At 40.2% G+C, this 27548-nt stretch overlaps 1 protein-coding gene across 1 annotated transcript; it reads right to left on the reverse strand.

Moving 5' to 3' along the window:
* Window positions 1-5932: 5932 nt before the first annotated feature.
* Window positions 5933-20781, reverse strand: LOC135175675 (granulocyte-macrophage colony-stimulating factor receptor subunit alpha-like). The gene is made up of 9 exons (XM_064144011.1): window positions 20697-20781; window positions 17556-17685; window positions 17290-17465; window positions 14874-15013; window positions 11078-11116; window positions 8577-8706; window positions 8042-8138; window positions 7143-7224; window positions 5933-6007 (listed from the first exon to the last, which is right to left on the reverse strand). Exons 1-9 carry the CDS (start codon window positions 20779-20781, stop codon window positions 5933-5935), a joined length of 954 nt encoding a protein of 317 aa, XP_064000081.1.
* Window positions 20782-27548: the final 6767 nt, after the last annotated feature.

A 27548-nucleotide genomic window follows, 5' to 3' on the forward strand; every position in this document is an offset into this window, starting at 1 on the left:
CACAGGCAGGCAGAGAGAGGTGAGTGGAGAGGGTCAGAGGGTGGCAAGAGCATCTTGTTTACCTGGATTGCCCTATTTATTGGATGTGGGCAGAGATTGATGGTCCTTTGGCCACAATATCATCCAATAGGCTTCTGGCAGTCAGCCAAAACACACCAAATTAGGAAGGGCCCACAGGTCTAGTTCCCCCAGATATGGGGATACCATGGGCCTCGCACCCAGTGGGCCACACGCTAAGCACGTGGGCTTATGCAACCACTTAGACAACCGCGTTATACAACCTGGGCCCCGGGCAGGCCAGACTTCGTGGCACCAGGCCTGTTGTGCCCCTTCTGTCCATTTAACGTGTTTACCTCTAGTTTGGGCAGAAAAACATGTCCAGGCAAGGCAAGGCATGAATAAGCTTATTCGGGCCTATGGGCCCTCCACTACAGGGTGACCTGAGGGAGGGTCCTACAGTGAGATTTGAGCAGTATCTTCATGCTGACCAAACAGTGGCTGAATTAATTTTAACTGATCCGTTTTAGACTCTAGTCTGGGCTTTATATGCACCAACTGGCACAGCCACTTTCCCCCTCTTCTAGGGGTCTGGCTGCCTGTGGTCCCTCACTAGGTGGTGTGAACGGTTCCCAGTCAGGGAGAGCATATTGCTGCTGGCCCCATGGTTGCCCTCAGGTCCTGATCAAGCCCGGGACTTTGACTCTTCTGGGTACCAGCTTCCTTCAGGACATATGAAATACTTTGTATTTTGGGGCCTTCCAACAGGACCCACCTCCTCCTGGGGACAGTCATCACAACTTGTGAACTACCACAGCCTGCAACCTGGTGTTCACAACAAGCCAGCAATGATTTAGATGTTGTCAATACGTTGTTTTCTGGTTTATTCTAATTCAGTACTGGTGATTGGTTGAGACTGCTGCTAGCATAGCCAGGCTTGGGCATAGAACCCTCCAGTTCTCCCAAGACAAGCCCTTCCAGTACCAGAGCTCTTGATCCACAGCTGTAGAGTACTGTACTGGGCCATCTTGCAGTTTAGCGTTAACATTTACAGTGCTAGAAGGAAGTCTGAGAAAAAACACTAGGCTAACAAAAGCTTCATAAATGTTACCAGTATTTCATACAACTGTAGCAGATGGAACAATTCTGTTCAAAAAACTTCAAGAAGTTGTCAAATGTTGTACGAAGTTGGTTTGTAACAGACTGAGAAGACCTGCTGACATACACAGAACAATTTTTCAAAAACACTGTTTAAAAAAAAAACCAACTTATATTTTTTACCTTTTCCTCTTCTGGATAATGTAAATTCAAGTGAGCTTTGGATGATCTCAGGGTTTCTTTTGGACTGTTCCTTCAGCCTGTCTTGGTCTCATTGGATGACAGCCCTCATTTTGAGTAAATCAACTGATAATCCTAATTTGGTGTGATCTGCAAACATGATGATGATACATTCCTTCATCTCCTTCAGATCATTGATAAAGACACGAAACTGTATAGGTGCCTGTAGTACCTCACTGTTCACAGACTTTTAACCTTGGCAAACTTTAATAACTGCTCTAGGTGACCTTCTTTTCCTTAACTGCCTAGCACTGTGCTTCAAGAGGGCTCACACCATGAGTTTCCAAGGTTGATAGGTCTAAAGTTTTCTGACCTGAACTTGTGGCCTTTTTTTTTTTTTTGACATGGATGTTACTCCCTTGCAGGAAGAAATGGGAAACAAATGAGAAGTTTGTTTAGCTCCTATTTAGCAAAACCATAATGCCATCTTCTGAATGTCTCAATATTGATTTGCTTTCTTATTCTCTTTTCTGCAGAGAGACAATGAAGGGTTCATAGCTCATGGGTATTTTTTAGTGGATTAGAGCCAAACTATGCTTTGCTCTGGTGATTTTGACCAAGAGGAAAGATATAGTGGAAGGTTTTATAAGATAATGTAGTCTAGTAAAACTCCATCACTCTCAAAGCAAGTGATTATATGAGCATTTCAACTTTGGCCACTGCTGCATAGTCAGAGAAGTATAAAGATGATTTACATGTGTCCAGCATAAACTGATCCTTGTTTAAAAACTGACCTTGTTGTCCTGATATGCTGCAGAAAGCTCCCGAGGTGAGTCTTTGACTAAATGTCAATAATTAACTTTGTCAAAGGCAGTAGCTGTGCCAAGAGCTGTTTGCTTCCAGCCTTTGGCTGCATTGGCAACTGAATGCCTCCCCAGTGCTGGAAGATGTCCAGGAACAACTGTTCCCAGCATTGCTTTGGCCAGGATTTACAAGCAATGTCCTGAACAACTCCTGAACACAGTCCAGAGGTTAGCTCAGGTCAGGGTTAATTTCTAAAGGCAATTTGCATGTGCCTACCTTATTTAGAGACTTAATAAAATGTATCTGGGCTCTTACATGACAATTTGCCTCATTACAAGAAAATAGTCCTGAGAATATTTAGTTTAATAATCCAATGTCTGGTATAATTATAAAATTAGTCAAATAGTCACATAGCTGCGTTCAGATACCTAACACAGAAATCTGAGCTTTTGAGCCTCAATGTGAAAAACAAATTTACACCAAAGCAGAAACCTGATGTACCCATGATACCTCACGCAGTTATGAAAAGCACTGTGAGACAAACCAAATCCAAGAAACCATAACAAGCAGCAAGATATACAGGTTATCAATGTTAGTGGGGCTAATCAGAGGATAAAGTTCTTTTTCTTGTGAAAGTGCTCAAAGACTAATCCTGTTAAGGTGAGAAATTGCTGAAGCATTTTATCTTTGAGTCTGAAGACCACCTTTGAAGTCATAGTGAGCTTCCAGCATTACTCAGGTGGGAACAATTGATGGTTCACCAACCAAATATCCAAACTGGGGAGTCAATATGACAAGGCTTAGTATAACTTCAGATCAAGGCTAAGCCTTGTAGGGAATTTGACTTTAACTGCCTGTGCTCTGATATTACCTGCTCAGACTCCGACTTCCTTGCTGGAATATGCTTCTATCCCAAAGATAGGGACCCAGATATCAAATTATACCAAATCCAAAGGAAGGACCCAGATATCAAATTATACCAAATTGTAGTTGCTGTGCTCCTGATCTCTATCAAAGGTATCAGGAGACACTACAGAAGGTGAAAGTATTTGCCTCTTGTCTTCTGTGCTGACCTGACAGCAGTCTCTATTGACTTCTTAGATCTTAAAACAGCTTGTTATTCTTAAATATTTGCCCATTCAAAAGGGATAAAGAAAGTATTTTTTTTTCAAGTGTCAATAACAATGTTATTCTGTTACTGTGCTAGTTTAACACAGCCTTTTCCCTACAACATCAAAATGAGTGGAAAGTAGCACACAAAAAGACTCTGGGTTGAGATAAAGAGTTGAGATAAGGGTTTACTGAACAAATGAGATAATAGTAATACATTGCATGATTACCTTGGCCTATTTGCAGAAAAAGCATAGCAGAAACCAGCAGCAAGTGGGCTAAAAGCCCAAGTCAGGAGCTACTCCCCCATCCCTCCCTGTCCCACTGCCGTCACAGTGGAAGAACTAACACCCAAAAGCCCAGGACCCAAACCAGGAACTGGAATGGGAAGCCTCTCATGTTACTATCTGTATTTCAAGCACTGTACTACTTTGCTCCAGCCAGCACTTTCATTTTAAAACTGGCATGAAGCAGGATGATTTTGAATAACAGCAGCAAATATTCAATTTAACCCATTACAATTTCATAATACTCTTTGCTTCTATAAAAGCAGTAATATGGACTGTGAGCATTACATAATGGAGGGAGCCACCACAGCAGCATGTGATGAAGATGTAGCTGTGCCTACTCTAGTATCTTTCCACACAATCAAATGATGAAATATATCCTTTGTGTATCATTCATATTACAAACTTATCAACTCTTTAAAAAGAAAAATCTCCTTGATCCTGGCTTAGAAAAGTGAAAGAGTGGGGGAAAATGCACCAAATAAAAAAAGATATTTCTCAAAAAACTGGAACCCAACCAAATAAGCATGTGAATTTTGACAGAACTAATACAAGAATACAGTAAGTAAGGCCAAAAGTTTTTTTATTGAGAAGCCTGTAAAAGAGGTAACCCAAATATAATAATAAATAATTTCCTTTAAAAAAAAAAAAAAAAGGCAGCTTGTCAGAAACCACCGAGTAAATAAGCGATTGAGGTATATTACAAGATTTTTTAAAGTTATGTAAGGTCACAACAGAAAGTATTACTGAGTATTTTGTTCCATAGATGCTCTCAATGATGTTGTTATGCTGAGACTTTTCTTCAAAAGGAATATGAGGGAAGATCACACTGAAAATGGAATGCCAATCGAAGAGGAAAAAGATCAGAGGGGGAAAAAAAAGGAGAAAAAAAAAATCATTGGATCATTAAACCAGGAGAAACATCTAAGCTGTCCTAAGGAGAATCCTCACATCGATAAATGGTTACAAGCAGTTTGGCCTAATGAAAACTAAAGATGACTGTGATGAAGTTCAATAACCCGATAAAAGTGCGTGACGGAATAACAACTTGGCAGAAGAAATACCAACTTCACATAAAATGTACAAAAATCTTTACTTGCACACATATGAAGAAACTTAATATGCTGAAGTCATGAATAGACTGGCTGGACATTTCACACTGCCCCTATGTATTGCTGCTGGTATAAGATAAACTTCTAAAATTTGTTCTGTCTGGTCTAAAAATGCCTGACTTGGGAGGCTGCATCATCTGAGCATGGCAGAACTCCACTGATCCTCTGAAACAGGGGAAAATATTATCGTCAGAACAGAATCTCTTCTGAAACCTCTTATGCTGATAAATTGTGTAAACAATCCAATGTAGGGATCCAGAAAACCAAGGATATAAAGAAACTCAGCAGTCTAGCACTGGAAGGAGTAACCATGTGGGTTAGATGAACCTGGGCCAGCATTAATAGGAAGAGAGGATAACATTAAGGGCTGAAATGATAACAGCTTTCTGCAGCTTACTTAGAGAGATTGACTGTAATGATCAGCTGAATCTGACATTTAGGGGGAAAAACCTCTCATGCCTGCCACATCCAGGTGCTATTACTCTAAGCTACTACTACTCTAGGCAGAGAAAATGGGCAATAAAGCTTTTACAGTACTCTGGCCAACAACACTAAAGCAGGATCTCTTCTGCAGAACACAATCTCAAATTTGAAACATAGCAAAGTAAACCTTAGAAATCAACACACTCAACATTTTAGAAGTCTGAAAGCATCAAAAGGGGAAATGAGTAGTAGGAACATAAAGTACGGAAGTACTACACAAGTAATTTCTGGGCAGATATCAAGATAATGGTAGCTGATTTCTTAATCTGTAAGTAACACACTTCAGTCCTAAGATTAGTTAGGGTTTTAGACATACTCCTGTCCTTTGAGATTCCTGTTGATTATAGACCACCAGTGTTTTCAATCCCATTCTCCAAATTGTAGTTGCTCAGGCCTGCTTTAAGAAACTCAAGGAAACTTCAGGTCTAAGGAGATCCATAACAGTGGTATTCAGGCATCAGAATTTTTTCCCATTTTTATTCACCTCAGCAAATTAATTATTTTTATTTTAATATGAGTCAAATTCATTATTTTTTCCTTAAAGAAATTCAAATGTAATTACAAGTTGTTTACTGAATTTCAAAAAATATTCACAAAATGGAAAATATCCACTAAGGACAAGTTGCTCAAACAGCTTAAAGTAGCCAAAATGGAAAAAAAAACCAAACAAACAAAAAAAAAACAAACCCAAACAAACAAATACTATGATATTAACAAAAAAATCCATGCAAGGTATCATTTTCCCTTGTCTGCACTACAGTTTTTGCCAAGGGAAGAAAGAAAGTGAAAAAAGCCTGTGCAATATTCCAGACTTTTCATGGGAATGTGCCATTGCTTTTCAAATTCCTCAGTTTTTCTTGGTTATTTTGGTATATCAGCAACTAGTATTATCTCTTCATTTTCAGGTATCATTGACTGATTTTTTCTCTCTAAAAGCTGAAAGGAAAATACAAACTTTCATTAGTTTTATAGATAAGGTTAGGTTAGCCTCTACTTCCACACAATTCTGAGAATATTTCAAGTTTGTTGCACAATTTATAGAACTATTGCACTTCTTCATTTCTTATCTGATAAGCTCTGCCAAGATGCATGTAACAGTAATATTTCAGCAACTTCATAAAGCTGATACATGATTTTTGCCTGCCTTGGAGAAGAAAGACAGAATGTGTGCTTTTCTCCAGTGCATCATACAGGGTACCACATTTAATGTGAAGGAATTAACTTCACTAAGATGTTGAAATAGATGAGTACACACTGGCCTGAATTTTAACTAATTGAATAGGCCATTAGAAATTTCTGGATGTAACATGATAAACTGCTGGACAAGAAAAGGGTCCAAAGTGAACTTCTGGTCAGTACAGTGGTCCAGTCAAAATCTGTGTGTGACCACTGCAGTCTGTCTTGTTACTTTACAAAATCTTATGTTGAACTGATTTCTGTGTCAGCCTGATTTCTACCCTTTGTATGTAACTTTCTAGTGAACTTCATTGAAGCTGGACTAATGGGCAAAGAAGAGAAGACCCGCACCTAAAAAACCCCAAGGTGAGAGCTGATGACCTGGCCATGGGACCCAAGGTCCAGACACAGAGATTAGATGCGAGGAACTCATGAATTTACAGTTACTGTGAATGGAGTGAGGATGTATGCACATGTACCTGGCAAACTTTGGCTTTGTTCAGCCAGAGAGGAGCAGCACAACTGGGCTGTCTGGAACCCCATTTACATGTCTGTTCTTGATGCTAATGTGATGCCAGCAAGGGCATCCATTCTGGTCTTTGTCACTGGCTGCATTAGTGTCTTTTGTGCGTGTGTTTGTGCATGTGTGGGCTGCATGCCGGGAATATGTATGGGCCTTACTGCAGTCTGAATCTACCAAGGGCAGTATCAACCCTGTGCTTGTTAAACAGAATAACCTTTCTGAGTTGGCAGAATTGCTGCTTTTGACTTCCCTTAATAAACCTGCCTGCTGATTTTCTCTGTTAATTCCTCTAAATATGTCCCAGAAAAGTTATTCTCTATGTTAAGTCTCTTATTTAAAAAAAAAATACCTGCAGTAGAGTCTTGTACGTACCTCTGGATTTATATTACTCAGCTCAAAAAATGCATTCTTAGGCCTTGGGATTTGTGGAAATGCTGCTTTCCAACAGTCAGTTCTGGAGATCAGAAGAGATGGAATAGAAAAGAAAAAACAACTGACTGATGTGCCAAAAACATTGCACCCCTGAGCCTGCTCTTATGTTCCTCTTCTAGAATAGAAATGAATTGAAAAATCTACATCAACTCAGCACGGAATGAGCACAAAGGAAAAATCAGGAGAACACTAAGAATTTGGATGGTAGTAGTTTTATTTTTGGTTAAAGATTAACTCATAGTTATTTTCTTTGAAAGGAACAGGAACACCTAATTGTCTTGCTCATTAAGTTACTACAACTAGCATGTGTAAACATTTTAACAAGCTGAAAGAATAGTATCTTCTCTGAATTACTGCTCATGTCTATAGGAAATAATATTGTTTTTTCTTTCCATTTCACTTACATGGTTTATTTCAAGAGTCAGCCTTCTTAACTGACATGAATTCAGATACATTCAGCTTGCTAGGACAATCACAATGAATGTTGCAAAATCTTTACTGATAATCAGCCTGTGTGCTTGCAACAAATTCAGCAGTCCAAGAAATCAGAAAACCTATTGTGTAGACAGTCTATATTGCAAACATTCAGAGCAGCTATACTGTTAATATAAGTAATCACACATAGTTGGAATATCGACAGAAGAGGCCCTGGAAAAATTGTGCGGATCAGCCAAGGAGGGACTTTGAGCATCCCCATTACAGTGCTTGTCTTAGTGTCACTTGTTTGGATTGATTTCTACTATAATGTAAACGAAAAAATATTATCCATACTATAGAGATACCTCTACATTATTTGTTAAAGCCTTGCAAAATATAATAAAAGCATAAATTAAGTTTACCTTTTGCAGAACAAAATCAAGACAGCTGCTGATAAGAGTGTTGCAAATGCTACCACAAGTAAAATCCATACCGAGGAAGAAATAATTTCTTTATTTCCTGAAACAATCATAAAGTATTATTATTCATAAAGTGGAACAGATGCACAACTGCATCAGATGTCTGCTCTGGTGACTGAATAGTGAATGTCAGTTTCAAGGGTTTCTTTTGGAATAAAAGTTAACTCTTTAATTTAGCACCACAGTGATAATGTCTGCTAAGAAAGATTAACATTAAGCCTGTTTGTCCATCCCCTGCAATGAACAGGTACACACTTAATTTGCAAATGTGTAACGTTTTTATACTGCTTTCCAGCGTTAGTGTTTTAAGAGATGTGTTAATTCTGTTCCTCTTCTTCTTCCTCTTCTTCTCAGTAATGTGGAGGGAAACAAAATGTTTTTGTCAATCCTTTATATATCTGTGTGCCTCTAGGTGTTCAGCAATGTGTTAGGTAGACAAGACACCGTTGGAGAAGTAGTAGCACAGATTTATTCTTACCAAACTCAACAGGTTTACTCCACTCCCCCCAGGCTGAGCTCACCAGGCAGGCACTGCCAGCTGCTCTCATTTTCAAGAGGTATTCGTTTCTCATACTGGATCTTGGAAATGTGTGACTATTCCCTCCTTCCTAAAAACAGAGTAAAACTGAGTTGTTTTTCCTTGTGGTCTAAGTGTTGATAATATGCAAGTTCCACTTGCCAGTGAAACTTTTACAAGGCCAGAAGAACATTGCTTGCTAAAGCAGACTGCTGTTAAAAAGCAGAAAACCTCTACATATGCATGTTTATTATGTATATATTATGTTCATATCTGTGTGTATGTCCTTTAAAAATAATTAGCCACTCAGTAAACTTTTTGTTTAGCAGCTTTTTATCCTTTAAATTAAATCCTATAATTTCTTATTATGTAGCCTGATCTGTTGATAATTTCAGCACATTGAGAGATGCAGAAAAATGTCTTGAATTGTCTCATTTCAACACTTCTAGCACTGAGTGATTTGAGGAATAAACTGCAGACACCTCACTTTCCTCAGTCAATGCATTATGACTTTTCAGGAAAAGCATAACTTTCCAGCTAAACCTGTAAAATACGCAGAAGAATGCAAGACTTAGTGTTACTAAAATTTACTGAAACGTTCCTACTCTTGGGTACTTTCAGGATAGATATGGGATGTGCAAGCAGCAGCAACCAGAAGAAAGCACAACATAGCTGGAGGTATGCTGTACTGGAGGTATGACATTCTTCATCCCAGAGGATCCCAAGGGCCTTTTATGATTGTTGTAGGTTAAGGATTTACTATTATACCATAGAGAAAAAACTTCCCCAAGGGACTCAAAAGTCCCAAGGGGAAGGCACAGGTTATTGTAATTTGTTACTCCATTCCATGTCCTGTATTATCCCTATATAGGGTCAGTGCTCTCTTGGCTCCGAGCTCTGAGCTCTTAACTTATGCTTTTGCTTGCTGTGTGCGAGGGAGGCCTTGAAAGCAGTGGGAAGCTCTGTCATGAGACCTACCTCAGGGCCTTAGTCCAAGGCAGGCATAGGCCATTGTTGGTTGTAGATATCCTTTTGTACCTGGTTTACTTTTGTAAGTGCTATTTCTATTTAACTTTCAGTTCTGTGTGAGTGTTTTTATTTACTCCTTTGGGGTAAAATCTACGTTCTGTCCAGAGCTGGCCACTCAGACCATTGTTAACAATTGTCATTGTTTTCCACAAACAAAATTAAATTCCTCAGAGGTGTTTTCTCTGTGCCTCTTTTCTTTGCTGCGACTGATACATAAATTCACAGTATCACAGTATCACAGTATTATCAGGATTGGAAGAGACCTCACAGATCATCAAGTCCAACCCTTTACCACAGAGCTCAAAGCCAGACCATGGCACCAAGTGCCACATCCAACCTTGCCTTGAACAGCTCCAGGGACGGCGACTCCACCACCTCCCCGGGCAGCCCATTCCAGTGTCCAATGACTCTCTCAGTGAAGAACTTTCTCCTCACCTCCAGCCTAAATCTCCCCTGGTGCAGCCTGAGGCTGTGTCCTCTTGTTCTGGTGCTGGCCACCTGAGAGAAGAGAGCAACCTCCTCCTGGCCACAACCACCCTTCAGGTAGTTGTAGACAGCAATAAGGTCACCCCTGAGCCTCCTCTTCTCCAGGCTAAACAATCCCAGCTCCCTCAGCCTCTCCTCGTAGGGCTGTGCTCAAGGCCTCTCACCAGCCTCATTGCCCTTCTCTGGACACGCTCAAGCATCTCAATGTCCCTCCTAAACTGGGGGGGCCCAGAACTGAACACAGTACTCAAGGTGTGGTCTAACCAGTGCAGAGTACAGGGCCAGAATGACCTCCCTGCTCCTGCTGGCCACACCATTCCTGATGCAGGCTAGGATGCCACTGGCTCTCTTGGCCACCTGGGCACACTGCTGGCTGATGTTCAGGCGGGTATCAATCAGCACCCCCAGATCCCTCTCTGTTTGGCTGCTCTCCAGCCACTCCGACCCCAGCCTGTATCTCTGCATGGGGTTGTTGTGGCCAAAGTGCAGCACCCTGCACTTGGAGCTATTGAATGCCATCCCATTGGACTCTGCCCATCTGTCCAGGTGGTCAAGGTCCCGCTGCAGAGCCCTTCTGCCCTCCAACCCAGTCACATCTGCCCCCAGCTTGGTGTCATCTGCAAACTTGCTGATGACTGACTCCATGCCCTCATCCAGGTCATCTAATCTGAATATTTGACAGGGAGAGTTGTCAATGTAATGTAAAAGGAAAAGCTTTTCCAAAATACTTACAGAATGGCAATGAAGTTCTGCCTTGCATGTATGAAAAATGGCACGTAGCATGACTATTTAGCAGTTTGGCACATTCATGACATTCAGAAACATGGAACCATAAAGCATATGACATTGAGCATATGCTGGTTTAAAGGCATTTGCATAACATTTGCTTTTCACAAATCAGTATAAAGCTACCACGTATCACTGATCAATAGAACAAGCAGACATACTTGTATAGAAGTATACTTGGGTTTTCCCTCAGGGTTATCCTGAAAATTGAGAATAAAAAAAGTTACTTTTATGACTTCTTGTTTTGCATATAGACAAGCAATTAAAAAAAGCAATTTATTGTATTATTTATTATTTTTATATAACAAGTCTTTTTTATCTACTCTCCCCTTCTTCTGCATTGCTTGTTTTTACTTACCTGACGCTTTGCTCAAAAGAACTAGTAATTTATCTAACATTTAGCATCTAATACATAATTCATATACAATGCCAAGTTTATATAGTAGCTGATTATTCTATGGGAAAGTTTCTGTTTTCTTTACCATAGGATTCAAGAAATAAGATTTATTTCAGATTGGTGATTACACTGAAACATCAGTGAACTAGACATGAATGAAAACTAACTTTGTTCTTAAACCAAGGGGGAAAAAAACAAAAGAAACAAAACCCAAAATGACAACAACAAAAACCAAACCAAAGCCCCAAACCAAACAACCCCCCCTCAAAACCAAACCCCCCAAAATATACAAACCCCCAAAATCCAAAAGATAAACATCTGTGAAATAAACTTTTTCAGTTTACATCTAGTGTTTCTACTTGACTATAAATATCACTATATTTAGTTACAAATATGACGTAAATATTGTTTCCCTTTCCCTCTGATGAAAATATGCAGATCATACATAACGTTCACAGGTAATTTAGGCTGTTCTCTTTTGATAGAATAAAATTCACTCATCCCTTCTGAACAGCCATACTAGCTATCATGTAATATAGTGAGCACACAAACTGGTGACTGCAGACTACATCATCTCCATTTAGTCTGCTAAAGTTACATGGCTTTTAAACAATTTTGCTTTCTATATTTCTCTGTCTTAAAACAAAATATAACTAATCCAAACTTCCTTTATCAAATAACTGCATGCTTGCTCATGTGGCACCTGAGCATGAGTTTAAAAAGCATGCTGCTGTACAGGACAGCTTCTAGAATCTGTAGTCAAGCTACCTTAAGCACAAGCATCAGTTTAGGAGAAAGTGAAACAATATAATCTCCATTTTTTCTATGTGTTCATAGTAAAATTATACATGAGAAAGGAAAAAACTGAGGTAATGGAAAACTTCAGAAGGTGGAGTTGCATAGGGATAGCTAATCTTTTGCCAATTGAAGAGATGTATTAAAGGGCACTGTGTTAAAACCAACCCAACCCAACCAACCAAAATGGAAGAGAAAAAGTATACGATAATTATAAGATATTTCCTCCTGAAGGGATGGCGACATCAACTTACTATCTGAGCTGATGAAGATCTGTTGCTTGCCAGGGGCCAGGGTCTAGGATGCTGCAGGAGGACTGCCAAACTAGTGGACTAATACCCCATCCTGATCTTCTGTGTGAACACTAGCATTACGGCCAGGAGTAACCTGAATGGTTTCAAGAGTGACTGCAAAGCTCTGGGGAATGCTCAAGGACAGGAAGCACAGATGGTAGATGGTGTCTCCTGAGTTCTTTCAGTGAGAAAAATGCTTGAACAGAAGAATGGAATTACACCCATCCAGCAGGTCAACGCCTGTCTGAGTGGCTGATATCACAGACAGGCTTTGCCTTCTACAACACAGGGGCCCTTTTAGAGAAATGGGGACTACTGAGCTGGCATGGAATGCATCTCATCAAGTAATGTGTCTTTGCAAACAGGCTTGCTAACCTGGTCCTTGTGGTCTGTGTGAAGGAGTGTCTTGAGCTTTGTCTAGAGACAAATAAACTGGTAAGAGCTTGTGAGTGGGCATCAAAGAGTAGACCAACAAAGGCAACAATGTAGTAGGTTTCAGTCCTAGATCTTCCTATAAAGAAAAGGAAGCAGATAAGATTGCCTTTAGGTGGTTTGAGAAAGCCTCACAGCCACAGGAACTGCTACTCAAGGAAAACTGTCCTGGAGGGCAAAGTTGATGGTTGATCTACAAGGGCAGTTAGTTTCCCCAGAGCACAGAGTAGTCTGTTCTGATGTGCAGAAAATTGGGCAAATATGCCAGGTAAGCAAGGTAGAACATGAAGTATGAGCTCAAAGATAAAAAGGAAGCATGGAAAAAGTAGAGGAAGTGATTTGGAATGAATACAAAGACATGGTTTGCACATGTAAAAATGAAATCAGGAAAGCTGGTTTAAGCCTAGGAGAGGAGGTGAACACAAGAAAGATTTTTATGAGTGCACTGTCAGCAAAACAGATATTAAGAAGAATGTGGACCTCTTACTCACTGAGTTGGGAAAACCTATCAAAAAAAGATGTAAGAAAAGCTGAAGTATTTTGTTCTAATTCTGCTCAGTTTTCACTGTCAAGATTTGCCTTCAGGTTTCCCAAATATCCTGATCAAAAAATGCCTTAACTTAAAAAAAAAATGCTGAAGAAAGCAAAACTCTCAGCAAATTCAGTTTTTCAATCTTGGATATGAAAAAATATGATTGAAATTAGGTTACTAATGATGTTATCTTTTTGCTGTTGTTTCTGTTTCCTCCAAATACAAGCAATTTCCAGTTGTGTAAATGGAGTTAAAAATCTGAGTGTAACGCTCTCTATGTTGGTCATAGTGTATTAGTAATCCAAGGTAAATTTATACCTGGCAGTGATAAAGCAGTCAATTTTGCAATTCAGTAATTGCTGGACCTTGATATAATTCGTAACATGAAACTGGATAATAATAGAAAAAGAGAAAGAGAAAGACAAGAGTTAGGCTGCATGTGAACTGAATATTCATTATAAACCAAATGCTGGGCATATTGAAAGACTTTAGGAAGCATGTATTGCAGCTCTGCTGCAATGCACTTTTATTCCAATGTCACACAGAGGTTTCCATAAGCTTTCTGTACTGTAATGCCCAAGGGATTCAGAGGAGTGACACAGTTTGGTAGCAATTAGTTGGGCTTACAGAAAATCTCGTGTGTGCAGTACCAAGCCCTATGCAGACTAAAAAATCCCAAATGGCAGAAATCCAAGGAATGACTTCAGCCATCCGCCGCGGGGCTCAGGCTGATCGCAGTATTGGCAGGTTTGAATTTTGTAGTCGCTATCTGCCACCCTCTGGTCATTTGACACAATTCTGCCACAGTTATAGCAGGTCTACTCTTGCAGTGGAACACAGCAGTCTCATTCCTTCCACGTTGCTGTAAAAGGCCTTGTAAAGCCAAGGTCCGAATTAAATTTTCAGTAGCCTAAATGATTCCCTCAGTAAAGTGCATTTAGTCACACTCCCTTTCTGCTTTCTCTCACTTTTATTTTCCTTTTATTGAACATGATAGAGTTTCATCTCAGTATGTTGCTTATATATGATATCTGGATAAGCTATTTACATTTCATATACAGGGAAATTTCATTCACCTCCATCAATGCACACTTGTTAAGTGGATGCACATTTCTCTGTCCAGTATTTATAGCCCAGCTGTACCCTTTAGTATAGATGCAGTCGCTATTGGAAGGACTCCAGGACAGGTCCACGAGGTGTTAGTGGAAGAAGTACATTTTCTGAGATTTGTCACGAGTTGTGATATGTTCAAGTTCATTAATTAACATGATTTTCCTCTTAGTCCCATGCAGTTATACTCATCCAGTGTGTTTCATATAATGTCTCCCACAGACATAAACAGGGATAAACAAAAAAGGGCGGCATGACATAGTAGTATGTCTGCAAGGTGCAGCTGCAGAGCAGTACGGTGCTACGCATGAGGAACTTTATTTTCCTTTAATCCATTTGTGGTGGTAAAAGTAAATACAGGTATTAATGTTAAATGTAGGTGAAGAAATCAATCTTACCTTATAGTTTACGTTGATTTCATATCTAAAACAATTGTCTTTGTTAGAATGACTTATTTGTGGTCGTTGCCATTGAATTATGCAATCATTTTTAATTTCATCACAGTTGACAGTGATATTTGATGGAGGCATGAGCTTTTCTGAAATGATAGTGTCAGGAATTCAAATAATTAAAAGTTTCTGGGTTTGTGTTTTGTTTGGTTGGTTGTCTTTTCCCTTTGATAAGAGAGATTGCAAGTAACACCTCTATGAAGGAAGAAAAATAGTTGTTATCTATCTATTTTTCTTAGAAACAATGTTAGAAATAATTGGAATACTGAAGTTTTCAAAATTCTGTCCCCAGGATTAGAAAAAGGACAGGTACTAAGTCAGGAAACATGATTCAAGGGAAGGGTGCTGCAGAAGATGAAGCTGATGCTAACCCTATGTCATGAAAGGCAATGGGCCTAAAACATGTCCTGACTTGCCCCTCCCTTCTGCTGATGGGGGAATTAAGGGCAGGAGGAAAACAAAGGCTTGAGCCATTATGTCCCCTCCCAACGTGATAAACAGGTACCCACAGGTGTTTATGCACTTGTTAGAGTCTTGCCCAAATAAGAGTAAGCAAGCCCTGTTTTCACCTAGTATGGTCAGTTTGGCAAAGTGCCATTCTGATTGGTGAATCTCTGTGATCAAAGGCACCATTACACTTGGGAAAATAACATAAATGGAGCTAAGTTGCAAGTAGAGTTCTCTGCTCTCCCTTGTGCTTCAGACCAGCTTGGCTTTGATGTACAAATTTGACTACCTGGAAACTTCTTGTGCTTCAAGTTTATCAGGAGAAGGCATTAAGTGCTTCATATATGATGAGCAGTAACACCGATATCACGCTCTCTGCAAACCTCTATGCCAAGTCTAGAGTCCAAGAGGAATCAGGATCAGGTCAGAGATTGTCTGCCTCTCCAAGCACTCCATTAAAGTCTGGGAAGATCTAGAAGTCTCAACCACCATTAAGACATCAACAGAACTCCCTTCAAGTGATTGGGTGCTGTCTGGTAACTGTATTTAGCCCTGGGAATCTGGAGATAATATTTGGTGAGTAAATATTTAAAGCCTCTCTCTAACCAAATCCATGTGCCTTCTGCTTTATGCAGAAAAGAAGCTGCTCAAGACCAACTAGTGGGGAAGTGGTATCATTGACTGCAAAGACCTCTTTCAAATGTTCAAACAATTGAATTAACGTTTGCTAGGTTATTGCTAGTTATTTCTTAAGCATTCTAGATTCCCTGTTTTCCCTCTATGTAATACTTTTCATGAACATGCAAAGAACCTATTATTAAAAAAGTAAGTATTGTGGTGAGATTTTTTGATATTAAAATTAATAAACTACATTAATTTAGGAATAAATCCTGCCCATACTGTTGCACCCTAAATTAGGAAATCCAGAGATAATTTGTTTCTTCAAGTCTCCTCCCCTGATGCTTCTGTGACATGTTGGTGTTGCTTGCTGGATGTTGTGAAACACACTGTTTATTACCTGCTGCTAACATAATTAACCATATGAATTTAAGAGAGGTACTTCACTTCCAAGAATCTAGCCAACTTCTTCATGTCTCCTCTAATGTCACAGATGTCAGCAAATGTACAAGACCTTTATATTGTGATCATTGCTAAGAACTTGATTATCGTAACAGCAAAAAGCACTCACTTGTGACAAAAGTGGTGGTAAAAGGCTGATAGAGGAAGTCTTAGTTTCAGCTAGACTGCTACTTTAGGTCAATATCTGGAGACAGGAATGATCTATTTGTTGATGGGTTATTTGGTCAAAGAACATTCTTGTTCATTGGCCATGAGTGATATTACCACTTTGTCCCCTTCCTCATAGGATGAAGCCTTTTTTGTACATTTTTTGAGGCAATACCAAAACCAGTGAGATGTTGACAAAAATAAATTTGCCACAGTTAAAGTAACTACTTCCAAGGAGGGTGCCACATGTGAAAAATCATATGAAAACCTGGGGTATTTTCTACATGTAATAATTTCTTTATCCAAGTGTGTGGTATTACTATATGCTGCCTGCACTGGCAACAAGGAGAAATCTGTGCTCAGACAAACTTCTGAAATGTCTCCTCTGTTGAAAGATGTTTGGCCATCACCGAAAGGACAGTGGTGGGAAGTACAGTCTCTTAAGACCTGTGGAACTTGATGGAGAAAGACCTAAAACTAGTAAGAGTAGACCGCTAAAGCATCTGAGACAGACTGCAGCTGTGGGGCTTTCTGACTTATTTTCCATCATTGGTCTTTTGCTTGGGGAATAGGTTGCCTCACAAAGGCAACAGTCTGTTGGCTACAAGTGAGACAGTGTGCTTTGTTCCTTCTCAGGGTAAAATGTCTGCCACTCTCATGCAATAATGAAATAAAGAAACTGTTTACTTACCGATTGTATACAGTTGAATGTCCTCATCATAGAACTGGATTAGGGACTCTTTGCTAGACCCATTCACCACGAAGTAAGCCTTTTCAATCTCTATGCTCACATTGCGGAATCTACATCCTGTGTTTCTGCCATTTTCATCTTTAATGTAAAGCTCACATTCCATTACATCGTCATCTCTGTATGTAGCAAGGTATTTTAGTTAAGTGTGGGCAGTGTGATGTGTCGAATGAGAATCGTCTTCCCTAGATTCAAACAGATTTACTCACCTCGAGTTCTGCCAGTAGAGAAAATATTGAGTGTCTCCTGGAGCATCCCTGCCTGCTTGCCAAGTGCAGTTCATGAAGGAAATGTTATAAACAACACAGGAGAAGTTTTCAACTGCTGACCCATCCATGCCTGCAAACACAGGAATATCCATGGTGAGGAAAAATTGTGTGACTCCTCCAAGCTGGACAGCTATGTTAGACACCTGCAGCTCCAGAGCATTATTGCTTGGGTTGGGAAGAACTCATTTCAAGTAGTAATACTGGAATATATTTACACTGATAGATGCAGTGAAGAATTTGTCATGGATTAATCCTCCAAAAATATGATTAAAGCAACATCTTGATACAACAAGTTTCAGAGGAGCCTAAACTGCTCTAGTACAAGCTGACACCTTAAAGTGGCTGCACCTGTGTGGTAGATATAACTGCCCTTTCAAACACAAAAATTCTCACAGACACCCAACAAAGGGATGAGACTTGCTAGGAGATTAAAAAATCAGCCTGATACCTCACAGGCATTGTTCTATGGGCTTGTCTCCTCAACTAATTGAAACTGCCCACAGTACTCTCTTGACTTTGGGTATAAATAGAGTCCTGCTGCAGAACCATTTTGAGTTGCTGCCCATGCAGTATGCGGTTGGATGCTCTCCTCTTAGAATGGGATACCATCTGAAGATACTTCCACTGACTGAGTTCTGATGCCTCCTTTGGTGAGCTTTTGGGTACTTTGGGAGATTTTTCCTTTTTGAATGTATGTATACACATTTTAGTTCATCATTCTAGAAAGAATACTCCTTAAATATAACGTTAATATACTACTGCACAACCAATTGAGCTTTAACAACTGACATACAAACCTGCAGTTTAATTGTGTTGAAAGGGCTGATGAATAATTTTGATTACAGTAAACGCACATTTTGGATGGCTGTTGCTGTCTGCTTTGTGGGGGTCTCCACAACACTCTATGCTTTGATTTGTGCCTATGAAACATTGATGCCACAATGCCAAACACTGAAACATTTGCTTGTCATCCTTCGGCACTCTGATGTAGCATTTAAAGGATGTTTGTTTTTCAATGCTCTCTGAAATGAATGGAAAGTGTGAGGAACTTTGGCAAAATGGATGGAAACAGCCTTGAACTCTAGATAAAGAGAATGTAACTAAGGCAGGAGTAATACATGTACAGGGAAATGAATAATCCCAAGAAGATAACTTTGTTACTTGCTTTGGAGTATCTCTGTAGCTTGTGGAGGCCAATGAAAAAGAAAACTACTTCACTCAATAAACGTCATATTTGCAAAGGAGGAAAAGCTGTAATTGTATAAGCAACGAAAATGAACTAATTTGAAGAAGACACTTTTTCATGAAGTCATGACAGTTCATGTGTAATCCATTTACAGAAGATCTGATTTCTAAATTTCTTGCCCACTGTCAACTATTTGGATTTGAACTGGAGCTGAAGTCTGAACTTGATATGCAGCTGAATTTGAAAAGGAGTGTAAAAAATAAGGGATTCTACAGGTACACACATCAGGAGAAAAAGTTTAAAGGAAGTTTATTTACACTAATAAATACAGAACTAGTGACAACTGATATCAAGAAGGCTGAGGTACTCCACAAATTTTTGTCTCAGTGTTTACTGACAGTCACTCTTCCCACATCTCTCAAGCCCCTTAATCTCAAGGTGAATGGAGTCCCTTCCATCACAGGACATTGCATCCAGCTCTGGGACCTTTAGTACAAGAAGGACATGGACCTGTTGGAATGAGTCTGGAGGAAGGCCACAAGAATGGTCAGAGGACTGAAACACTTCTTCTCTGAGAAAAGGCTGAGAGAGTTGGAGTTGTACAGCCTAAAGAAAAGCAGGCTCTGAGGAGACATTTTTGTGACCTTTCAACACATAAAGGATGCTCCTAAGAAAGATCAAGAGGGACTTTTTGCCAGGATCTGAAGTGACAGAACAGAGAAAATGTTTTAAACTGAAACTAGATATATATTGGACATTGGACACAATTGTTTTATGATGGGGGTGGTTGGACATCGGAAGAAGTAGTGAAAATGCATGGAAGAGGAGCAACCTCCTCTTTGGAGACAAAGAGCAGTAAAAACTAATCACGGTGAAAGAAGTCATTGTGGACCACTCTCCCCTAGATCTGTGACCTGCCCATGTGTCTGCTTCTATATCATCTGACCATCTCTCAGTTCTGGTGAGAGGAAGGACTAGGTAGACTTCTTGAACAGTCAGAGAAATAGTCAAGTAAAGAGTAGCAAATAAACAGGTGTGGATGCCCTTTAGTCGTGGAAATGTTGAAGGTCAGGTTGTATGTGTCCTTAAGCAACCCAACCTAGTGTAAGAAGTTTCTGCTTATGGCAAGAGGGTTGAACTACATTATCTGTAAAAGTTGATTGGCCCTCAAGAGCAATTCCAGAGATACTGTGTCTTCACAGGCTTCTGTGCCATGGCAGTCAGCCCTGAATAAACACATCACTGCATCTCCAGTGTGCATGAATGATTATGCCTTGTTTTCAGTTAAGTCACTAAGGACCCATGTATATAATTCAGTCTGTCCTTCATACTTAGTCATTTGTACAGAATGAGATGTCTCTCCAAAGTTCCTCTGAAAATAGTAGATGAGAGAATTATTTCAGACCATGACTTTACAGGAGTCTTTTAAAGGCAATAATTTCATAAGATCAGACAGACATATGCTTCAGTAGAAAGATGGTCTCCATAAAATCTAGAAAGGACTGCTCAAACATAGACATCTTATTCCTACCAAGAATACTTTTCTCCAGTTACTTAAGGATATGAAAGAGACAAAATGAGTGTATTTATTTATATCTGTTAAAACTTTCCATAGCAACTTTACCATTCTAATCAGGGTAAAATCTCTTACAATCGTGGAACACTAGACCTCAGTTAAACTCATGCTACTCATCCAACTCAGTTCTGATTTAGCAATAAATTTCTAACAGATGAATCTGACATCTCTGCTGTGAATGTCACATAGTAGAATTGTAAAGGAGCAAGACTGATTCTCACATCCCTGAGACTGAAGCCAACCTAAGCACGGCTATCTGTATTGATAAGCACATTATACTCCACATCAGGTGACTGTTCCATGGAAGTGTTGTACTTACAGTCTGTGCAGTGCCAACCAACACAAAACTGGGTGATCAGCAACATCCACTGGGTCATGAAGATGAGTACAAAAGGAATAACCATCTCTTCCTCCTTGGAGATAGAGAATGATGAAACTTGCTCAAGGTTGGAGTATGATCTGCTCTCTAAATGTGTGTAGTCTGACCTGCTCATCTGCCTGCTCCTACATCATCTGTCCATCTCTCACTTCTGGTGGGAGGAAAGACTAAGTGACTTCTCAAGCAGTCACAGGAATGTTCAAATAAATAGTGACAAAGTTATAGAAGTTGTCCTGCTCTGTAACAAAACTTGTGTGGTGTTTCATAAAACTGGTAATCTTGGGAGCGCTGGGTAAACGATCCACACAGACATTCGGTGACTGCTGTTTTAAAGTCTAAAGAATATTTATCTATCTGCTATATTCAAAGGCTAGGGTGAATAGATACTGAGCAGGTGGGTAAATAATTGTAAACTAAAAACACTAAAATGAGCCATAGCAATACAAATCAGCTTGAATTACCCAGTGGTGAATATGGTAGGTTCAGTGAGAGTGTTAGCTGGTTCATTTTCAAGGACTATTTTGATTACATCTTTAAAAATGGATCTAGGACTGGTGTCTCAAATGCCACAAATCTGCTACAAAACTCATTAAAAAAAATCAAAACTGTGGTTAGGACCTTTCTAAGCATACAGTGGATACTTTATTTATGAAAAGTTTCATTCTACTGAGATCCATATACTCCTCTCACAGCTCTTTTAGATTTTAACTAGGAAATCATCTTGCCAGCCCTGGACTACACAGAACCTCAGTGAAACAAAATAATCACAAAGACAAAGATGAACCTACCTTCTGTTTCAAAATGTCTTTATCGTCTTTATCTTTCCATCGTAGCTTCCAAGGTCAGAGATGGTAGAAAGACTCTCTTTTTAAATGGTTTTGTAGCTATAAATAGGGCTGTCTCCCTTCCTGCTTGTGATTTAGAGAACTGCTGTACCATTGGAAGTGTTACAAAATACAGTGTTCATCACTTCCCTCCTAATTCTTACCAAATTCATGTGGTTGCACAAGTCATTATTTCACTTAGCATGAGCAAGCTGTCAGCTGGTTAAATTTTCCATTCTGCTGTACAGAGTCCAGTGGTGCTTGGGAATCCAGTGAGTGCATGGAAATCTGTTCTTTCACAGGAATTTGTCTTTCACTCTGAGTGGTATCAAGTAGTACAAAGTATCTCTCAATACAAACTGTTTCTGGGGGTTGGGGCAGTGGGAGATCCCCATGGAAGGCAGTCAGGCAGAGATTGGTAGCCAGGGTCTATCCCACCCCTAGCCTGGAGCAAGCCATCCAACTCTGGGCTTCAGGCACACTCTCTTGAGGATGGGGTGGGTGGGTCCACCACTGGGTCTGGCTTAGAGGATGCTATGGCAGGGGAGAGTTGTGGGGAGTTGGAGACTGCGGTTTTACTGGTGCAGGGGCTGACTGCCCCTGATATGGAGTCCTAGGAGCTGGACAGAGTAGCAGGGCCTTTGAGGGGACTGAGCAGAGACAGTCTATGGAGGCAGTCAAGGAGAAAACAATGCAAGTTGTAAAAGGTCGTTACATCTCTGAAACAGAGGATTTCAAATCTTGGATGTGAAGCCTTCAAATATGATAGATCAGTACTAAAAGCTGTAGTCTGGCTTTGTTCTCAGTTCTTTTCCGTGAATGTCAAAAACCTCAAACCACAAACCACTGTAAAACTAGGCAAAACATTGCACCTAGTAAACATTCAACAACAAAAAGCCACTCCAGAGCCTGCAGTTGAGCACTTTTTCCGTTCTCAGGTCATAGCTGTGTGTTTTCTAAAGGAGAGAGTTGTTATAACAGTATAAAACATCAAAACCTCCCATATACCCTGAAGGCTGTGCTTCACATAAAAAAAAAAAGTAATTTACTTCACTCAGAATTCTATAATCCATGTAAAGTAATTTCATTTCTTCATGTTGAAATTGAAGCATCACTAGAAAATACAACAATATATGTCAACATTTTCCTCTTAAAGACAATCAGATCTGTTCTGCCAGAATTAAACACTGGTAAGAGAGAGAGCTGCCCATGTGCTTCTCTACCATTCTCATTTCTTGCCTACTATATTTGGAAAGTGTTTTCTGCTGGCCAGCAACTTTCCAGGATGCTCTAGGATTCATCCTAAGGTAATTCTCTTTATTGACATATGAAGTGATTCACCAGTAGTTCATATATCAGCTATTCATGTACAACAAAGACATAGTCATTTCCAAAAGAGAAGACCAAAGATGGGGCAGTGCTGACTGTCTATGGGGACACACAGAAGGCTTACTTTATGGAGACCTAGAAATGCCTTGGCTTGTGAGTATTTCTGCTTCTTAAACTCATGCTAGAGCATGAGTCTGATGAGTGATGAGCTAAGTGGACCAGCATTTTCAGATTCATTCTCACAGGTTACTTGTAGAATCAGATGATACCTAGTTATCACTGAGCCGAGCCAACAACCCAAACTGGATATCAGACCTGATTAATTTTCTGCAGCTCATACAGTATAAAGGGAAGAGCAGGACAAATCTACTCATCATGTTAATAAGGTTTAACTGCAAAAATATTTTCTACAAAAATAGAAGTTGGACCAGCTTCACTTGTGCTTACTTAGTTCTAGAAACATAGTGCAAGGCATGAACTGAAAACTTGTATATCAAGTGGCATCCTGTGCTTGTGGTCATGCATTTAAACATGGCTGTCAGTAACTTGGTATTGACTGAGGAGACAAACAGCCAGACTTTTAAAATCTTGTCCCTAGAAACAGTTTACAGTGAGATTGCTTTCTTTGTATGCTAGGAAAGAATAGAAGTGTGTCATGGTTTTAAAGCTAGCTGACAGAAATAAAGCTTTCAAATGAAATTGGAGAAAAAATACAGAATTCTATTTGGAGAGAGATACAGAGAAAGACATTATAGAGCAATTACCACATCCCTGGCAACCCCCCTTTAATTTTCCCCCAACCCGAAAAAACTGAATCTACACTCCCCAGTGCTCCATCCCCTCCTGCCAATGCCTCTGCCATCCAAGAGGCCTAAACAAGCCTCTGGAGACCCCAAAACAGGCCTACTGCTTCCATGTTCTTCCCGATAAAGTAGCTCCCTCCAGACACAGGGCAGGAGGAGGAGGAAAGGAGAGTGAACTGACCTTGTTTGAGTTTATAAAGAGATAGCAGATTTATGGGATTGAATAACAGTCTTCTAGTCCCCAGAAGATTTTTTTGACCCTATCATTCTCAACCTGGGACAAAGTGTGACAAAGTTTCTGTGGAGCATAGTTATGAAACAAATGGTGGAAATGAAGAGCAAAAATGTAGTCAAAGAAGAAACTTTTTTTTTTTTAATGATGTAGTGGGTTGGGAATTACACACACACACACACACACACACTCCATTAGGCATTCACCCAGACTAGACTCAGCTGGAAGTTAAGGAATGAAGCTTTGTATTTACAGCTTAACACAGTTTACAAGCACATATATACACAATATACACACATATTTACAGTTGTATAAAAATTAAAAGTAATACAGAAATACAGAATCTTTCCTGAAACAGTAAGACTGCCCAGAAGGCTCCCGAAGCAACCCCTCCCACTCTCCCTCCTTTCTTTCCCCCTCAGAAATAACCAGATCAATCTTCATATAGCTCATGTGATAAATCTGCAGAGATCTGAGGTCAGATGTCAAAAAGATGACAAGGAGGTTAGAGGAAAAGGGTTTGATTGGGTTACATGGCTCTCATGCAAAGGAGCCAAGGCAGATACAACCAGACACACACAGACCAAGAGACCAGAAGAACTGAGAACTAACAAATGTATGAGAAGTGTCTTATCCATGTTTTGACTACTTGCTTCTCTCAGCAGAAGGAGTGATATAGCCATCATTGTTACTTTCTTCTCATAGCCAAGGATTTAATTTCTCTGATTAAAGAATTCCAATTAGCCTCAAACTAGCACAAATGATAAGAATTACTGTGGCTGTCCCTACTAAAAGTGTCAACAGGTAAAGCAAGTGAAATTTTAGATTTAAGTTCTAGGGCCATGAGATCTAGGGTCATCCAGAGCTAAAACTAGCCCATTTTCTGAAGTTTCATTGTACTTCCAGATTAAAGATTTTCCTTATATATTCATGTCTGTATTTTCTGAACACCTACTGTACAGATGAAAGAAAGGGCTTCTGATTGCAAAGAATGAACCCACACACACACACTTTGTCATGTCCTCATCTTTGGAGAAAATCACTGCATTTTGTGGAAAAGGGAGGGGAGGGGAGGGAGTGTTGTAGGAAATGTCATGTAAAGCCATCTGGGATTCTGGAAAATGAAGGAAGATAGAGTCTCCATGCCTTTTCCTCTCCTTTACCTCAGGCCTTCACCTTGCTTTATCTCCATCCTCTGGTAGGTCAGTTCCTGGAGCACATTGGAGTTCCAATTCATTCCATCAGCAGACACATCCAAACTAGGAGCTCTGCTCACCCTCTTGTATCTTAAACTGCAGGAGGCAGTTGATGGGAACCATACAGCTCAGAGATTAGGCTAGAAAAGAGGAAGGCTAGGATCCATTTCACCAAAATTGCATTAACTGATCCTGCGCCACTTTAGAGATGATGTTTAAGAGCAGCTGTGGCTGTAGGTCCATATTCCTATGGAGATTTCTTGCCAGAAGCAGCTGGACACCAAAGCTGTGGCCATTGATGGTTGTGGCTGGATTGCTGCACAGTGTCTGTATCTGAGACACTGTTTACTGTTGATACAGTGGGATGTTGACTGCCCTGGGTATCTTTATGTATTTTCTGTGCTTGAATTTGGTCCAGTGAAGTGCTGTCAAATTGCAGATTTTGAGTCATTCCGTTTATTCATTCTGCAGTTGGTAGACAAGGACAAACACATCAGTACAGGGCTGGGTTCTCTTTCTTCAGTGAACTCTCAACTGTTAGCTACATGTGTACCACAGGAAAACTCCCACATTCCCACTGTTATTATTCCCCACACCTATAGAGGAAGCAACAGAGGAGCATTGTGCTCTGGTACTCTTTCTGATTATTCACCTCTGCAGTACAAAGGGCAAGTCTGGATTTTGAGGTTGTAGTGGGCTAAGAAGTTTCTCCCTTTCATTCTCCTCCCTCCCCCAACTATTGAAACCAGCTCAGATGGTTTGGAAGTAAGATGAAGCTCTATTTACAGCAAAGCAAAATGTAGAGGCATAAATTTACAAGTACTTACAATTATATGCTAATTTAAAAGTAATACAGAAATCTAAATTCCCTTCCTGACAAAGAAAGTGCCCAGAAGAGGCTCAAAGCCTCTCTCTCTCTCCCCCTTTCTCCAGACAGACAAACGAAACAACCAGCAAATCTTGTTATTTGCTAGTGGAGAGATTAGAGAGGAATGAAGGAGAAGCATAAGGACCCAGAGCAAAGTGGGACAAATGGTTTACATTTTGGCTTTTTATCCCTTTCAGCAAATCAAAGAATGAGATAGACTTCATCATTATTTTCTTTTCACAACCAGTGATCTAATTTCTCTCATTAAAATATTCCAATTAGCCTCAAACCAGAACAGAGATTTGCATACTTTTTGTTTTTAAACTGGAATATAGTGCATCAGAACTACCCAAATAATCCACAAGGACAGCAATGTTAGCACAGACAAAGGAACTGTCCTACCCAGGGGATTTCTTTGCTGGCCTATTTTTAGGCAAGTCCTCACCTGACACTTTTCAAAATACCCAAGCAAAGCTGGTGCTATGGATGATGCTACCAAAGTCTGTTATCTTTCAGAGGCCAGAAAACTAGTGTTGAGTGACCTTGCTATGAGCCAGGGTCTTGAAGAGAAAAGAAGCAGAGGAGAAAGAAACAGAAGAGAAGCCAGGCAGAGACACTAGGGCTGTTTACAAACTCTACAGGAAGCAGAGTCACTTCAGAGACAGGATTAAAACCTTGAAGAATAACTTAGTGTTCCAGCAACAATAGGACTACTCACAGAAGCTGCCTGGGTGATTTGCTATGCCACCGTGTTACAGCTTTTGCATAGACTGCAGAAATACAAACAGGAGACAAGAGTCTCTCTTTGGTACTCGCAGCAAGAACCTTTGTATTGTTCATTTCACCAAAGATTTACATAATTTGAAAGAACATACACTTTCACTCTTGATATTTTTGGTCCTCTAAACTTTCAACCTTCTTTCTGTACATTGTCAGAAGTGCCCAGGTGGCCAAGAGAGCCAATGGCATCCTGGTCTGCACCAGGAACAGTGTGGCCAGTAGGACAAGGGAGGTTATTCTTCCCCTGTACTCAGCACTGGTCAGGTCACACCTTGAGTACTGTGTCCAGTTCTGGGCCCCTCAATTCAAGAAAGATGTTGAGGTGCTGGAACATGTCCAGAGAAGGGCAACAAAGCTGGTGAGGGGCCTGGAGCACAAATCCTTTGAGGAGAGCTGAGGGAGCTGGGCCTGTTTAGCCTGGAGAAGAGGAGGCTCAGGGGTGATCTTATTACTGTCTACAACTACCTGAAGGGGCATTGTAGCCAGGTGAGGGGTGGCCTTTTCTCCCAGGCAACCAGCAATAGAACAAGGGGACACAGTCTCAAGTTGTGCCAGGGTAGGTATAGGCTGGATGTTAGGAAGAAGTTCTTCACAGAGAGAGTGATTTGCCATTGGAATGGGCTGCCCAGGGAGGTGGTGGAGGCACCGTCCCTGGGGGTCTTCAAGAAAAGACTGGATGAGGCACTTAGTGCCATGGTCTAGTTGACTGGATAGGGCTGAGTGCTAGGTTGGACTGGATGATCTTGGAGGTCTCTTCCAA

This window comes from Pogoniulus pusillus, chromosome 5, assembly GCF_015220805.1.
Source record: "Pogoniulus pusillus isolate bPogPus1 chromosome 5, bPogPus1.pri, whole genome shotgun sequence".
NCBI lineage: Eukaryota > Metazoa > Chordata > Aves > Piciformes > Lybiidae > Pogoniulus > Pogoniulus pusillus.

What these genes read in the sequence shown, in the direction of transcription:
- LOC135175675 (XM_064144011.1), bottom strand. Translation starts at nt 20,781, where the DNA reads ATGGTTATTCCTTTTGTACTCATCTTCATGACCCAGTGGATGTTGCTG. An exon ending in TGGTTGGCACTGCACAGACT is followed by an intron (nt 17,686 to 20,696) that starts GTAAGTACAACA and finishes CTGTGTTTGCAG; the next exon opens with GCATGGATGGGTCAGCAGTT. An exon ending in CATTCAACTGTATACAATCG is followed by an intron (nt 15,014 to 17,289) that starts GTAAGTAAACAG and finishes CTATCATTTCAG; the next exon opens with AAAAGCTCATGCCTCCATCA.